This window comes from Monodon monoceros, unplaced genomic scaffold, assembly GCF_005190385.1.
Source record: "Monodon monoceros isolate NGI ecotype Baffin Bay Population unplaced genomic scaffold, NGI_Narwhal_1 Super_Scaffold_3, whole genome shotgun sequence".
NCBI lineage: Eukaryota > Metazoa > Chordata > Mammalia > Artiodactyla > Monodontidae > Monodon > Monodon monoceros.
The window spans coordinates 16,664,208-16,677,630 of NW_021703780.1; the positions used below are offsets into that span (position 1 = coordinate 16,664,208).

At 41.9% G+C, this 13,423-nt stretch overlaps 1 protein-coding gene across 2 annotated transcripts in view; it reads right to left on the minus strand.

Annotated features, from left to right (window-relative positions):
* The window catches only part of MBOAT1 (membrane bound O-acyltransferase domain containing 1), a 113,168-nt gene that overhangs the window by 47,495 nt on the left and 52,250 nt on the right, over positions 1 to 13,423 (minus strand). For both annotated transcript variants that reach the window (XM_029243732.1, XM_029243733.1), the window contains exons 2-4: positions 9,754 to 9,899; positions 8,791 to 8,868; positions 4,984 to 5,079 (exon numbers count right to left, since the gene is read on the minus strand). In XM_029243732.1, coding sequence (XP_029099565.1) covers positions 4,984 to 5,079; positions 8,791 to 8,868; positions 9,754 to 9,899 — 320 coding nt within the window. The remainder of the gene's footprint in view (positions 1 to 4,983; positions 5,080 to 8,790; positions 8,869 to 9,753; positions 9,900 to 13,423) is intronic.

Sequence of the window (13,423 nt, forward strand, 5' to 3'; positions counted from 1 at the left end):
AAGGAAACGATAGCAAAGATCAATAAAACTAAAAGCTTGTTCTGTGAGAAGATAAACATAATTGATAAACCATTAGCCAGACTCATCAAGAACAAAGGGAGAATACTCAAATCAATAGATTAAAAATGAAAAAGGAGAAGTAACAACTGACACTGCAGAAATACAAAGGATCATGAGAGATTACTACAAGCAACTCTATGCCAGTAAAATGGACAACCTGGAAGAAATGGACAAATTCTGAGAAAAGCACAACCTTCTGGGACTGAACCAGGAAGAAATAGAAAATATAAACAGACCAATCACAAGTAATGAAATTGAAACTGTGATTAAAAATCTTCCAACAGGGGCTTCCCTGGTGGCGGAGTGGTTGAGAGTCCGCCTGCCGATGCAGGGGACATGGGTTCGTGCCCCGCTCTGGGAAAATCCAACATGCCGCAGAGCGGCTAGGCCTGTGAGCCATGGCAGCTGAGCCTGCGCGTCTGGAGCCTGTGCTCCGCAACGGGACAGGCCACAACAGTGAGAGGCCCGCGTACTGCAAAAAAAAAAAAAAAAAAAAAAAAAAATCTTCCAAGAAACAAAAGCCCAGGACCACATGGCTTCACAGGTGAATTCTATCAAACATTTAGAGAAGAGCTAACACCTATCCTTCTCAAACTCGTCCAAAATATAGCAGAGGGAGGAACACTCCCAAACTCATTCTACGAGACCACCATCACCCTGATACCAAAACCAGACAAAGAGGTCACAAAAAAAGAAAACTACAGGCCAATATCACTGATGAACATAGATGCAAAAATCCTCAACAAAATACCAACAAACAGAATCCAACAGCACATTAAAAGCATCACACACCATGATCAAGTGGGGTTTATCCCAGGAATGCAAGGATTCTTCAGTATACAGAAATCAATCAATGTGGTAAACCATATTAACAAATTGAAGGAGAAAAACCACATGATCAGCTCAATAGATGCAGGAAAAGCTTTTGACAAAATTCAATACCCATTTATGATAAAAACCCTCCAGAAAGTAGGCAGAGGGAACTTACCTCAACATAATAAAGGCCATATACGAGAAACCCCCAGCCAACATCATTCTCAATGGTGAAAAACTGAAACCATTTCCTCTAAGATTAGGAAAAAGACAAGGTTGTCCACTCTCACCACTGTTATTCAACATAGTTTTGGAAGGTCTAGTCACAGCAATCAGAGAAGAAAAAGAAATAAAAGGAATCCAAATCGGATAAGAAGTAAAGCTGTCACTGTTTGCAGATGACACGATACTATACATAGAGAATCCTAAAGACGCTACCAGAAAACTACTAGAGCTAATCAATGAATTTGGTAAAGTAGCAGGATACAAAATTGATGCACAGAAGTCTCTTGCATTCCTATACACTAATGATGAAAAATCTGAAAGAGAAATTAAGGAAATACTCCCATTTACCACTGCAACAAAAAGAATAAAATACCTAGGAATAAACCTACCTAGGGAGACAAAAGACCTGTATGTAGAAAATTATAAGACACTGATGAAAGAAGTTAAAGATGATCCAAACAGATGGAGAGGTATACCATGTTCTTGGATTGGAAGAATCAACATTGTGAAAATGACTATACTACCCAAAGCAATCTACAGATTCAGTGCAATCCCTATCAAACTACCAATGGCATTTTTCACAGAAGTAGAACAAAAAATTTCACAATTTGTATGGAAACACAGAAGACCCTGAATAGCCAAAGCAATCTTTAGAACCAAAAATGGAGCTGGAGGAATCAGACTCCCTGACTTCAGACTATAGTACAAAGCTACAGTAATCAAGACAGTATGGTACTGGCACAAAAACAGAAATATAGATCAATGGAACAGGATAGAAAGCCCAGAGATAAACCCACGCACATATGGTCACCTTATCTTTGATAAAGGAGGCAAGAATATATAATGGAGAAAAGACAGCCTCTTCAATAAATGGTGCTGGGAAAACTGGACAGCTACACGTAAAAGAATGAAATTAGAACACTTCCTAACCTAACACCATACACAAAAATAAACTCAAAATGGATTAAAGACCTAAACGTAAGGCCAGACACTATGAAACTCTTAGAGGAAAGCACAAGCAGAACACTCCATGACATAAATCACAGCAAGATCCTTTTTGATCCACCTCCTAGAGAAATGGAAATAAAAACAAAAATAAACAAATGGGACCTAATGAAACTTAAAAGCTTTTGCACAGCAAAGGAAACCGTAAACAAGATGAAAAGACAACCTTCAGAATGGGAGAAAATATTTGCAAATGAAGCAACTGCCAAAGATTAATCTCCAAAATATACAAGCAGCGCATGCAGCTCAATATCAAAAAAACAAACAGCCCAATCCAAAAATGGGCAGAAGACCTAAATAGACATTTCTCCAAAGAATATATACAGATTGCCAACAATCACATGAAAGGATGCTCAACATCACTAATCATTAGAGAAATGCAAATCAAAACTACAATGAGGTGTCACTCCACACCAGTCAGAATGGCCATCATCAAAAAATCTACAAGGGCTTCCCTGGTGGCGCAGTGGTTGAGAGTCCGCCTGCCGATGCAGGGGACACGGGTTCGTGCCCTGGTCCGGGAAGATCCCATATGCTGCGGAGCAGCTGCGCCCGTGAGCCATGGCCGCTGAGCCTGCGCGTCCGGAGCCTGTGCGTCTGGAGCCTGTGCTCCGCAACGAGAGAGGCCACAACAGTGAGAGGCCCGTGTACCGCAAAAAAAAAAAAATCTACAAACAATAAATGCCAGAGAGGGTGTGGAAAAAGGGAACCCTCTGGCACTGTTGGTGGGAATGTAAATTGATACAGCCACTATGGAGAACAGTATGGAGGTTCCTCAAAAAACTAAAAATAGAACTACCATACAACCCAGCAATCCCACTACTGGGCATATACCCTGAGAAAACCATAATTCAAAAAGAGTCATGTACCACAATGTTCACTGCAGCTCTATTTACAATAGCCAGGACATGGAAGCAACCTAAGTGTCCATCGACAGATGAATGGATAAAGAAGATGTGGCACATATATACAATGGGATATTACTCAGCCATAAAAAGAAACAAAATTGAGTTATTTGCAGTGAGGTGGATGGACCTAGAGACTGTCATACAGAGTGAAGTAAGTCAGAAAGGGTAAAACAAATACCGTATGCTAACACATATATATGGAATTAAAAAAAAAAAATGGTTCTGAAGAACCTAGGGGCAGGACAGGAATAAAGATGCAGACGTAGAGAATAGACTTGAGGACATGGAGAGAGGGAATGGTAAGCTGGAACGAAGTGAGAGAGTGGCATGGACATATATACACTACCAAATGTAAAATAGATAGCTAGTGGGAAGCAGCCACATAGCACAGGGAGATCAGCTCAGTGCTTTGTGTCCATCTACAGGGGTGGGAGAGGGAGGGTTGGAGCGAGATGCAAGAGGGAGGAGATATGGGGATGTATGTTTATGTATAGCTGATTCACTTTGTTATACAGCAGAAACTAACACACCATTGTAAAGCAATTATACTCCAATAAAGATGTTAAAAAATATATTTAAAAAACCAAGGGATTACAATTACTCCTCTAAAGGACACATGTATGTTATTGTTTAAAATAAAATAAAATTACTTTTAACGCTATAACTTCACGACTATATTGTTATCTTTGTTGCTGCCATATTTTCCGTATTTTGTTAGCAGTACACATTGTTAAAAAGTAAAGAAGTTTGTGAACATGTTTCAGGAAAATTGAAAAGTTATGCTCTACAATCTGGGAGGAAAGGAATAAAGAAAGGAGGCAATTCAAAGAGAAAAAGGTAAAATCGAAAGGACTGAGGGTAAGAGGAACCGATGCCCAAAAAGCTAGTCTGAGACCAAACTACGGTTATCGAAATCCCAATGCAACAGTTTTTGTGTCCCAAACAACACTTTGCCTTCCGAAGCCTCTTCACAGTGGGACAGTTTAGTTGCACAACTTGCAAAGTTCACACCAATGGGCAGTAATCTGTAGCTCTTTATTTCATTGACTATTCTCTACCAACTCATCCAATGAAAGGCAATTCAACCTGAGAGGAGAACCCAGGCTCTCCCTGACTCCAGGCTGCCTGCGTAGACCATGACCAAACTCCTAAGGAGGTAACGTGGATAATGTACAATGTGTCATGAGAAGTAGCTCTGCTTTAGTACCCATTCCTCAAGATTCATAAAAAGTTGCTCCTAAACAAATACCAACAGAGCAATAGAATTTTCACTGATCCACCGCCGTCTTCACCCAGTGACCAATCAGGAGAGGGGTGGCCCCCAGGTTAAGGCCGTGGTAACAGACAAAATTTTTAGAAGAAGTATGGAGACCCTTGCTGTGCCAGGCATTGCCCTTCTCATCACTAGAAGTCTGGGGGATCTGGGGAGGGGGCCAGGGCAGCCAGGCAGCACTCACGGGGCTCAGGGTAGCAGCTGTTCATCAGCTAGTATGGAAGAATTTTGTATTATTAACCAGTAGGAGATAAACACCAACTCTGTGTTAAGGACCTTAGAATAGGGGTTGGCAGACCTTTCCTGTAAAGAGCAAGATTGTAAGTATTTTGGCTTTTGTGGGTCATATAATTTCTGTCATAACTACTCAACTCTACCACTGTAGTGCAAAAGCAGCCAGAGACAACACATAAATGAGTAAGTGCCTGGGTATGTTCCAGTGTAACGACCAAAACGGGTGGCCAGACAGATATAGCCCGTGGGCCATAGCAGAGCTCACCGTCCCACAGAGCAATCAAATCTTCAACCTCAACCTCATTAGCACAGTCTTACCAACTGATTTAATGAGCTGCCGATGACTCTTACGTGCATGCTTGATCTTTACAGACCCCAAGGGACCGAGTCAAGGGACTCAGCAGTCAAGGGGCTGCTGGACTGAGTCAGCAGTCCAACTGTCCCCACACAAATTGAGATACTCACCCAGAGAAATCTGTAGTGAGAATGCCATAGTGGAAGATGTATATTCGGCTGATGTGGCATATCGTAAGGTAGCCCATCGCTACAAAAAAGGAGTACCTGGAACCAAAAACACAGAGGATCAGATTGTTGCGCACCCACTCAGTCAACTTTCTCTTCTTTCTCTCCCTCACCCGCCACATGCAATTAGTCACAAAGTCCTATGTGGTCCATCTCCATCCCAGCCCATCCCCTCTCCTCACTCTCACACCCACTGCTCTGAGCCCTTCGTCTTTTCTCACCTGGACCACTGCAGTAGTTCTCAACTACGGCAGCGTAATGGAATCACCTGGGGAGCACCGGGCCCCACCCCCAGATACCCTGATTTCATTGGGATGGGGTGCACCTAGCAGGTATAATTCCAACGTGCAGCCAGCGCTGGGAACTGCTGGCCTGTAAGGTCCTTCACTCAGATTTTCCTCTTCACAAACCATCCTGTTTACACAATGATCTTCCTAAAATACAAACCATCATCATACTGCCAACCACTCCCTTCCCAAAACACTTTGTTCTCTTGGCTTCCATTCTCCTTGTTTCCTTCCCAGCTCTCTGGTCAGTTCTTCCAAGGCGTTTGCTCAGCTCATCTTCCTCAATCTACTCCTTAGGTGTTAGCATTCCCAGTGCTCTGCTTAGGACCCTCCCTGCTGATGCCTGAGGCTTCAATTACCACCTACCTGCTCATGTTCACTCCCCGGCCTCCTTCAGAGACAGGTCCTGACCATCCTATAGTATAAACCCCCAATGCACAGACACACACCATTCAAAACATTCATCAACTTGTACATATAAAGATCGGTGATAATCTGATTAACTACCATCTCCTTTACAAGCCTGAAAGCTCCATGAAAGCAAGGATGGTCATGTGTGTTTCATTCACCACTGTGTGCTGAGCGAACCTACTGTGTGTTGAGTGAACAAACAATAAATGAATGTTACTGGTCTTAAAAGTCTCCAGTGGATCCCACTATCTAATCACATCAAAACTCCTGAACACAGCATCCAAGGTGCTTCGCATGCTAAGCTCTACCTTTCCTTCTGGACTCATCTCCAACCATGTTCCATATCCACCCTGTGTTAAACCACAATGGACTGCTCCCTTTCCACAACTACATCCTGCATTTTCAGGCCAGGAATCTTTCTCCTTCCTCTGCCTGCAACTCCTTGCTCCCTCCTATGGTCTGTCTGGAAAGTAACTATCAGATAAGGCTCAGCTCCAGTGTCACCTGGCATAGTCTTGCTGTATCCATCCCACCCCCACTCCCAACACAATTCGCTGCTCCAATGCCTGTATTTCTCTAGTGCTACATGCTAACATATATAATTATAATGTTAAAATCATATGTATGGATCTGTTTCCCCAACTCTGAGCTTTCATTTTTCTCCATCTCAGGAAAAAAATCTGTATCCTATAGAGTTGTCCTAGAAAGAATATATTAGCAATAATGATAGGAAATAGTAAATGTAATAGTATATTAAGTGATATACTAAATAAGGGTCTATAGATCAAAATAATGAAACATAATATATTTACGAGTGCTCAGCCTAGCACCTGGCACGAAGCAAGTACTCCAAAATTGGTAACTGCATCACCAAGTTCCCACATGAGGCCTTCCATCCCAGGAGATATTATATTCTGTTCCAGTTGGTTCATATGAGGTAAGTGACTACCTGTGATTTCTGCCCAACAGAGTGGCTTGGGAAGGAAACAGAAATGGTACCCCAAGAACTCTCTAGATAAATCCTGAATAACAACAATCAGTCCTGAAATGGGTTCGTTCCACATAGCTGCAAATATTACCTGTCCCCTCCTATTCCCAGCTATGCACAGGACAGGGCTCATAACTCGGTGAAAGGAAGAGGAAAACAATTCACAAAGAACCCAGAAATTCTAGTCTTGCAGAGAACTTAAGCTCAAACCACCACAAACCCTACATTTCATAGGCAGGAAACCTGACATGCGAAGAAGCTGCCCGGCTTTTCCAAACCCACAGTGCTGGAAAGAGCCAGGCTTCCTGACTCCAGCTTCTTGTTCTTTCCCAGCGGCAATAGGAAACAACTTCCATCCATCGGGAAATGTGAACCACTCCCTATTTCTGCAGTATTGGCAACCACACAAGCAAAGAATGAGGGGAAGAACTTGTTCTGGCATTTTTTCTTTTCGGTCTTATGACATGGCTCTCTGCTACCACAACATTATTTGGGGGAAACAGTCAGAGCCTGTCTGTAAAGTCTCTGCCAAAGCTGGAAGATTCCACTCCTGGCCGGAGACTAACCCAGAGAACCTGGAAATGCAGCTTGACCCTCTGCAAAACAGACTGCACCTCACCAACATCACACAAGTGTGGGGAAAGGTGACAAATTACAACTGGTAAGGTAGCTGGAAATGTGCTCTAGAGATGCAACAACGCTTTTATAAATCATTTAATTGCTTCCAACATCAAGTGCAGGAAAAGCCAGGCATCTTTACCTCCCAGGGAAAAAAGCATTTTGTCATAATATGAAGCATTTCCAAAACCAAATTATAGAAGTACGGATTGCCTATTTCCCGTCTGAAGGAATGACTCTATCCCCTTCAAGGAGGGCACTTAGAAGAGAGATGATTAGAATTCAAATTTCCAGAGCTCCTTTGAATACAAAGTTGAATGACTATCCAAGTTAAAAGCAGGCAAAAATATTTTCCCTTACAAATCAGAAATTTATTGGAAGTAATTACAAGATTATACACTCAAAAATTAAATTACAGTGCTTTTAAGAAGGAAAACGATTGTGCTAATAGTCTCATTAATCAAAGAACTTTCTGAGGCTGAAAGAAGGCATCTGCTTTTTAAGAGAAGCCATCAGAAAGGAAGCCATAGAAGGGTGAAGCTCTTTTCAAGTATACTCAGTCACTCCATAAATATTTATTGAGCCTTTATTTGTGCCAGGTATTGTTCTAGGCTCTGAGGCTATAACAGTGAACAGGAGAGAAAAGTCTTTGTTCCCACAGAGCTTCCATTCCAGTGTTACTGAGGCTGAATTAATTCTGAGGTTTCAGAAAGACCATGGGAAACAGAGACAGTGCAAAACAGCTCTTCCAGGTATCTCCCTGGATTGTTCAAGCGTGTAGTTTGCAAGGGAGAATTAAATTACTTCTGCACTTTGAAGTCAAAATAGCATAGTAAGAATATTTCTTCCTTTTTTTTTAAACACTTATTGGACATATGTAAAGTATACAAAATTTTGACCTATTTCATACTCAGAAAATCTCAGCCAAGTTCAAGATAACAGACATATCCATCACCCCCCAGGTTGCTTCTTTCACATCTCCCTGAGCCATCTCACCCCTGGTTACCTCTGATCTGATTTCTGTCACTACAGATTAGCTTGCATTTTTGAGAACAGAATTTGTGGGTCCTCCTTCATTCAGCATGTTGATTTTGAAATTCATCCATGGCATTGTGTGTAGCAATCATTCATTCTTTTCTATTGCTAAGTAGTATTCCATAGTGTGACCATCTGGGTTGCTTCCAGGTTGGTGCTATCACAAATGAGGCTGCCTCATTCGGACAAACTCTCTTTCACCTGAGTCCCAATTCACATCACACTTTTTTTCCGTAAAGCTTTCTCTGAAGACTCCCAGCGTTTAAGGTCTCCCATCCCTCCTTTCTGATATCCCAAAGCACTTAGGATACGCCACGTGTGGCAAATGGGGAGGGCATCCCTTCATCCTAGAAATATATTTCAAAGATCATGAAAAGCCTCACCTTGCATCGTTCATTCCCAGGGTCTTACCTGTGAATATCGGATGTGCTTGCAGTGACCATGATTCCATAGCACATTAACACCAGCACAAAAAGATGCACAGAGTACCTGTAGGCCATCATGGGGAGGAAAGGGAAACACTGAATATATTTCATATTAACATACCTCTTGGCCACCCATACTGCACCTCCACCTCCACTCCCACAAAAAAGCAAGTGATCAGTTACCCCATGTTTATGTAGGAGAAAATAAATCAAGTATTTTCGTTCTATGTAATTAAGATACTGTGTGACACTAGGAAGACATGACATAGTCTGCCAACTGCAGTGAAGAGAGTTCTTTCTTTCAATTTTAAAGTATCAAGACCACAACTGAGCTGCCCCAGATACCAAAATACTCATCATCCTTTCTCAAATTTTCATTGAAGGAGGAAGAGCCATAATCTACTACCCTGAACAAAGTCACAAATTCCCTGAAGTTGTACTTCTAGAAATGTTCATTCCTAAAACTTCTTCCCCAAGAAGTACCCCTCCCAGGGGATTGGCCCAGCTTTCCTAGTAGAGAAAGTCTTAGACCACAGACTTTCTCTGTTAAAGAATGACACATTCCCTAACACCAGCACGAAAACTATTGTTCTACTCTAAATGCAGGATTAACACCAGTATCTCTAGCAGTGATGCAAGAAAAACACCAATATCTACAACAGTTAGGAAAGGGCCCTTGTTGGGAAAATGAAACCTTAGAACATTCCATTTACATGACCCAAGGTGAGATCAGCAGAAGTCTAATTTTAAGAAAAATTCACTGAATTGATTTCTAATAGAGTCTGTTTATTGGTTCCAGTTTCTTACAGTAAATGGAGATTTCTCAACATCCCCAACATTTTAAAATACGAGTAAATATCTTTTTTTTTTCCTTAGTGCCTGGGAAATGCCAAGAATATCGCTACAAAACCAAATGATAAATATTAGAATTCAGGAGGCTCATACTCACCAGCCAAAGCAAAAGATGACAAAATAGATGCCCAAAATGGTGGCGAACGCATGCCGGACATCAGGACTGGTTTTACCAGGACTCAAGTAGCTGCGGAACCAGAAAGCAGCAAACAAAGCAAAGAGCTGGCATGCCACAAAATTCACCTGTATGGGGAAAAAAAGAGAGAATCGAGACTTTTACTGTTTGGCCTGTGTGTGAGTTTTCCCTACTTCTTTCAGATTCTACGTCAAGGTGCATCTCAGACTTGGATGTTTTCCTCAGTAGAGCATTCGTTTGGAGGAGGTGCGAGAGACTGAAAAGATAACCATACCCTCATCTGGTATAAGAAGTGACAAACCCAAAACTTCCTTCTCCAGTCTCTGAGACTAGCCAAAGCTGCTTTCCCACCAACAAACAGGAGACTTTCTATTGGAAGGGGCCTTATCAGACTGTGAGATCACTTTGCTGGGTGTCTTCCCCTCCCCCACCACCCAGCATTATGTTCTTCTGGAGATGCAGATGAATCAAATCCATGAGGCTTCCCTCACTGGCACCTCAGAAAACACATGCTTCTCCAAAACAATCATCAGCTGTCTTCTGAGTCTAATTTTTCTCATTTTAAATTAACACGAAATAAGCAAGAACATTGCTCAAACCCAAGGTGCACCACTAAAGACCCACAAAGTAAGAACCAGCCCTGCATTGAAGTTTCAACACCAAAACTAACCAGTTATGCAAAATAGGCACCACATCTCCTTAGAAAAATCTCAGTGATCTCTCTCCCAAAAATATTTTACCTAAAAGAAACTAAAATTCCCCGATACCCTTAGAAAAGATCAGCTGATCTAACACAAAACCGAAATACATTAAGTGGTTTAACCATTAATTAACGTTGGAAAAGCAGTTTAAGCTTTGCAGAGTATTCAGCATGAAAACTTCGGTATCAATTTGCTTTTAGAACGGATGGAGGATATGAGTATCTGAATAAACCCTCAACTTCAGCCTCGACAGTTTTTCATGCTACGAAAAACTGTGGCTGTTAGTGAAATTCATCAGGGTTATGCTCCAAGGTAGGGCTGCAAGTAGCCGTCAGCTCCACCCAAAGCTCATTTGTTTTCCCAATAACAGGAATACTTTAAACTCCTTATAATTCATAGAAAATAACACTTTCAGAGAATTTCTTGTTTTTAAAATTGACTGCGCTGTGTTTCCCCTCTATTTGGAGATCACCCTTCCCCAGTCTTTCCAAAAACTTATTCCTACTAGTGTTCATACTCGATTTCTACCTTGAAAGACAGAAGGTGAACTGGGATCCTATCCTGCATGATGTGGTCATATCTCTTTATAGCCTAAATGCACAACCAACAACACACACACACACTCACACACACACACACACACACACACATATACACAAATAGAAAAATAACTGTCTTAGCAAGGTTCAGAATGTAAAGGAATTGGCAACTAGGAAGTCAAAGTTATGATTATTTGTAGACAATCGGTCACACATTCTTTCATTGTCTCAGCCTGCAGACCAGCCCACAGTGAGAGCAGAACATAGTTACTCAGAAGAGCAAGCGAGGGGAAATCTGCACCATTCTTTTTGGCTGGCCAGTAATTATTGAGCACCCTTGTGCATGAAGAATGGTTCAGGGGCTAGAGCAGCAGTTCTCAAAAGTATGGTCCCCAGACCAGCAGGAGTAGCATCACCTGGAAACTTGTTAGAAATGCACACTCCCCGGCCCCACCCAGACCTACTAAATGAGACATTCCCAGAGTGGGCCCAGCAATCTGTGTTTTATCAGGCCCCCCAAGTGATTGTGATGCACACTCGAGTTTGAGAGCCAACAGGACAAAGGAGAAAAAAGGCATGATCCCTGCCTCCAGGAGTTTATAATCTAACTGGCAAGAGAACACAAATAACCTACAAGAAATTGTAAAGTAACATCAACATTGTGTGCCTTTAGATCCAAAGTAAATGACAAGAAGTTCATCGTTAAGGAGGGATGAGATTCAGGCAGACAATCAGGAAAACTGTTGAAACAGGTGAAAATTGAGGGATGTTACGAACATTAAAAAATTAAAAAAATAATGCCTGCGTCCTATCCTCAATCATTCTGATTGATCTGGCCTGTCGTCAGGCCCTTTCAAAGTGTTCGGGTGATTCTAACATGCAGGCAGGATGGCGACCTCCTAGATTAGAAGAATAAAGAGAGAGACCTACAGAGGCACCCATTAGGAGCCGGGCTTTCCCAGAATGCAAAACACAAATACAGGACAGGGAGGTTGGACTGTGCAAGCTTGAGGCAAGGATGAAGTAGAAGAGATTTAAGAGTGATCAAAGCCTGACTGCCATCACTCAGCCAACCCAGGGCTCCTCAGGGCTCCTGAGCTGGGCTGGTCGTCTTCAAGACCCCTTCAAACCTATCTCCAAGGAAGAGAGGGCCTCACTGTGGGAAAACTACATCTAGTCTTGTCACGCCAGCAACTGAAAAGGAGAAAGAGAAGACTCACTTGGCCATTGAAGCAAACTGCCATTATTTAGTCACCATAATGTCATATGTAACCAACTGAATGCCCTAGTCCTGACACTGAAAAGCCAACTGGTCAGGCTTAGGTAATTCATGGATTAATTCCACAAACATTTAGTGGTTGACTCTATGTGTTAGATACTGGGGACAGTGAGCGAGACATTGTCACTACCCTCAAGTCAAGAAGAGGAGCTTTACATGCTCTGGGTTTCAATTTCCTTTCATGAACTGGTCTCTAATGCCTCTTCCAGCTCTAATGGTCTCTGATTCCATACATATCTAACCAGAATCTTTTCCCTTAACTGTTCATGGTAAATGTGCAAATGCAACACTTCAATATGGATTAAAAGCTTTCCCCTATATACAAACACAACCCACTCCCCCTGCCTCTTCCCAGGAGTAAGTCACAGATGGCTAGCTGAGGGTTCAGGGCAAACTGTTCCAAGGTAAAAGTAGAAATACACAATAGCAGCACTTAGTTCTAGCAGGAAGGTTCTAGCAGAATTGCTTTTCAATTACCAGAGGTACAGCTTAAAAGGTACGGGCTGAACCACAAGTAGACACCACTTCACACCATTAGGATGGTGATTATTTTAAAGACAAAATAATGAGCATTGGCAAGGATGTGGAGAAATTAGAACCCTTGTGCACTGCTGGTGGGAATGCAAAATGGTGCAGCTGCCATGGAAAGCAGTGGTTCTTCAAAAAATTAAAAACATAATTACGTACAATCCAGCAATTCCGCTCCTGAGTATATACCCAAAAGAACTGAAAGCAGGGTCTTGAAGAGATATTTGCCCACCATGTTTATAGCAGTATTAACCACAATAGCCAAAATGTGGAAACAACCCAAATGTCTATAAACAGTTGAAGGGATAAACAAAATGTGGTATATATACATACAGTGGAATATTATTCAGCCTTAAAATGGAGAAAATTCTGACACATGCTACAACATGGATGAACCTTGAAGATATTATGCTAAGTGAAATCATCCAGACACAGAAGGACAAGTATCTAATTCCACTTATATGAGGTACCTAGAAGAGTAAAATTCATCAAGACTGAAAGTAGAATACTGGTTGCCAAGGACTGAGGAGTGGAGAGATGGATGGTGGTGATAGTCTCATAACAATGTGAATGTACTTAATGCC